This window comes from Hemitrygon akajei, chromosome 19 (genome assembly GCF_048418815.1).
Source record: "Hemitrygon akajei chromosome 19, sHemAka1.3, whole genome shotgun sequence".
NCBI classification, from domain to species: domain Eukaryota; kingdom Metazoa; phylum Chordata; class Chondrichthyes; order Myliobatiformes; family Dasyatidae; genus Hemitrygon; species Hemitrygon akajei.
Window position 1 is genome coordinate 44,083,612 of NC_133142.1, and position 3,340 is coordinate 44,086,951.

At 40.9% G+C, this 3,340-nt stretch overlaps 1 protein-coding gene across 1 annotated transcript; it reads right to left on the reverse strand.

Annotated features, from left to right (window-relative positions):
- Nucleotides 1–705: 705 nt before the first annotated feature.
- Nucleotides 706–2,480, reverse strand: LOC140742116 (dual specificity tyrosine-phosphorylation-regulated kinase 2-like). The gene has a single exon (XM_073072932.1). The coding sequence runs from the start codon at nt 2,478–2,480 to the stop codon at nt 906–908; it is 1,575 nt and encodes a 524-aa protein (XP_072929033.1). The 3' UTR covers nt 706–905.
- Nucleotides 2,481–3,340: the final 860 nt, after the last annotated feature.

Here is a 3,340-nt window from a genome sequence, read left to right on the forward strand (position 1 = left end):
TCATTTTTGTCAGCTTCTTTAATAGATAATATATCTTCATTAAACAGAAATTAATGCAGAATGAACTCAAAATATAAATAGCCAGTTGTCTTTCCACCAAAGTCAAAAATAGAGGTGATCTACCCATAGGTTTTGCTGTTAGCAGCTTTGCTTAATTAAGAAAAATAGCCACATTTCTACAGAGTTGCAGGCCATTTGCAAACCCACCCAGGCAGTGGCATTCCCTGCAGATTATTACAGCACCTTGAGTCAGCAACTCTTGCCTCTTTTAGATAATGGTTCAGGCAACATATGTGACCAGCACTCTAACTCCCTCCATGCCTGGTCACCTGCAAAAGATAAATGTTCACCTAGACAACCAGCTAACCAATGGTCTGTTTCCAAAGGGATATTGATAATGATAACTAAGAAAACATTTTATCCTCTTGTGAGATTATTTTTAAAAGATTATGGTTATTTTGTTTTAAAAAGTGAACAGATTAAAGCTACTTTTGTGCACAGCAACTTTTGTTAGTGAATACAAGGACACTTCTGGCCTACAAATGTATGGGGATCAAATGATTTATACACAACTATTTCTTTGCAGGGCTCTGTTGATGAGAAATAAATAACAATCCAATCAAAGAACACCTTTTCATTTGTGCATCCAGCCCAACTGCTTTACTGTGAATGTCAATGGGTAGTTTCTGTCGTCGTACAGTGTAAACCAATGCGTACAGTGTGGCTTAATGGGAGCTGCCTTGTAGTCCTAGAGCATACTCAATCCAGACTTGCAGCCTTGCAATAATCAAAACCCTGTTGGTTCAAGTCACATTGGAATGTAGAAAGGAAGAATTTGTGTTCCCTGTATACTGCATGCCACAAAAACCAAATCAATAATTATGATTTTTTTCTCAAATATCCAATCAACTGACCAATTTTGGAAGAACAGTCCTCTGAGTCATATTGGGGTTGGGATCATTATTTTGATTGGATCGCAGTTTGTTGGCAATATTAGCAGAAGTAGGAGGTAGTTTAGCCACTGCGTCCATGAGGGCTGTGGGACTTGCAGACATGCGTTTTGCAAATGTTGTCTTGTCATTTGTAGGAGGCTTTGGCAGGCGTCTTCGCAGCCAAGGGTGCCTTAAGGCTTGTGCTGGTGTCATGCGTAAGGAAGGATCCCACTCCAGGCAGTGTTTCAGGAAGTCAATGAAAGATTGATCATCACAGCCCTTTAGAGCAGTGGTCCAGTCCCGTTGACCAGGGGGACCACGATTCTTTCCTCTACGTGATCGTCCTCCATTCAAATGTACAGTCCCATCAGGGAGTGTTACAATAGAGGAATATCTAGGGTAACCCTTGGAGCTGATGAACATTTTGGCCCTTTTGGAACTTTCTAGCAGCATTTTCGATGGCATTCCTAGTAATTCTATCATGCAAGCCAGCTGATCTCCCTCATCTTCCCCTGGTAACAGTGGATGTCCAGTCAACAGTTCAGCAAGAATGCATCCCAAACTCCACATGTCAATAGCCATCCCGTACCGGGCTCCCAGAATCACTTCAGGAGCTCGGTAAAAACGTGACTGAATGTACGTGTAAATCTTTTGATGGTCATAGCAACTGGACCCAAAGTCAATCACCTTAACTCCACTACGACCCTGTTGCTTCAGCAGGATGTTCTCAGGCTTCAAGTCACAATGGATGATATGGCTCTTATGCAAAGCATCAAGGCACTGCAGGATGGAGTGTGCAAATTTACGGACCAGGGGCAGACTGAATCCTTGGAACTTATTCTTTTTGATGAGTTCATAGAGGTTCATGCTGAGCAACTCAAAAGTCATACAGATGTGATTACGGAAGGAAAAACTCTCAAAGATATGGATGACGTTCATGGTGTTGTCTTTGTCTTGCTTCCTCAGATGCTCGAGTATCTTGATCTCTTCAGCCGCTTGCCTATGAAATCTTTTCTCATTCCGTACCATCTTCAAGGCGATGTATTGGTGGAGTTTGTGATCGTAAGCCTTCACCACCTGGCCAAAGCTGCCTTTCCCGATTACCTTGATGACTTCATATCGATAGGCTATGTGATCATGTGGCACATAAAGGTACGAACCCTGCTCATCATCATAGCTATTATTATTTGGTGCACCAATAATGCCTGGTCTCTTTTTAGAATTTGGTCCAACAAAATAGATTTCTGAATAGCTAGCTATTTCCTGTTCTTCATATGGTGTAAGTTTGTGTATATAGTGTTTCTTTGCCTCCATTGCAGTCATTGGTTCCCCTTTAGGTCTAGTGGAAGCATCATAGGATTTAATGGAACTGGAGTTGCTTTTTAGTTGGAGAGAGCTCTCCAGCTTGATGGTAGGCAGAAAATTCTTATCATTGGCACTGTGACTACTGTTTGGTGTGGCACGTGCTGTCTGTGTTGGCTCATGTTCTTCATACAATCCTTGACCTTGGAAGTGTTGATCACCTCCCACACAAAACTGATCATTCATGATATCTGAATAGTCACTCTCCTGAAACAGAAGAAAAACCAAATTCCCATTGTGAGTGTTTTCAACAGCAGCAAACCTGTAATAAAAAAACATGTGTCATTTATGCCTTTAAATAGTTTGTCCTAAGATAGGAGAGACCTGACTTTCTCGGTCAAGATCAATTCATCCAATGTTCATACAGTACATGAATCAGTATACCTTGAGATATGCACGGCTCATGTAACCCTGAAGAGATACAAGAAAATAGATGTTGCCTGACCATCATTTCTCTCAATATGAAGTCTCCTTGTCATATGCCTTCATGGATTTTCATGGATCCTCAAGTTTTAGTGTTGACATCTACAGTTCCTTCACCTTTTACAAGTCAGCCTTCTTGGGGCTCAGGTCAAAAGTGGCTCATTGCCACCTTGTTTCACTTTATCTTCTTGAAAGACAACCCGTCACCAAATCCTGTCTAAATTCACAGCAACAAACAAAGTCCCATTTAAATTATTACAGGAAAATGTCACCATAAAGAGCAAGAAGATTCATCCGCCATCTCTGAGGTCCAATTTTAAATTGAGATATAACTGAAGAAAATCACCCCTCTGTGTTGGCTATCAAGAGTCATAAAATTTTTAGAGCCAACAAACAGACCCTTCAGCCCAAGGTATCCATGCCAACCCTTTTGTTCATCTTTACTAATTTCAAAGTCCACAATAAGTCTCCCCTTCTCTGCCTTGCCTATTTAAATGCTTGTCTCAATGTTTCTGAAATGTACAGTAGTAATTGTATTGAGTCCAACATCTCTTCTGACAGTAAGTTCCAGATACCAACCAATAAAATTTCCCCTCAATTCTCTTTTAAAAGTCATTCCTTTC

Bases quoted from the DNA above. Each gene is read 5' to 3' on its own strand.
- LOC140742116 (XM_073072932.1), bottom strand. From the start codon at position 2,480: ATGAATGATCAGTTTTGTGTGGGAGGTGATCAACACTTCCAAGGTCAA.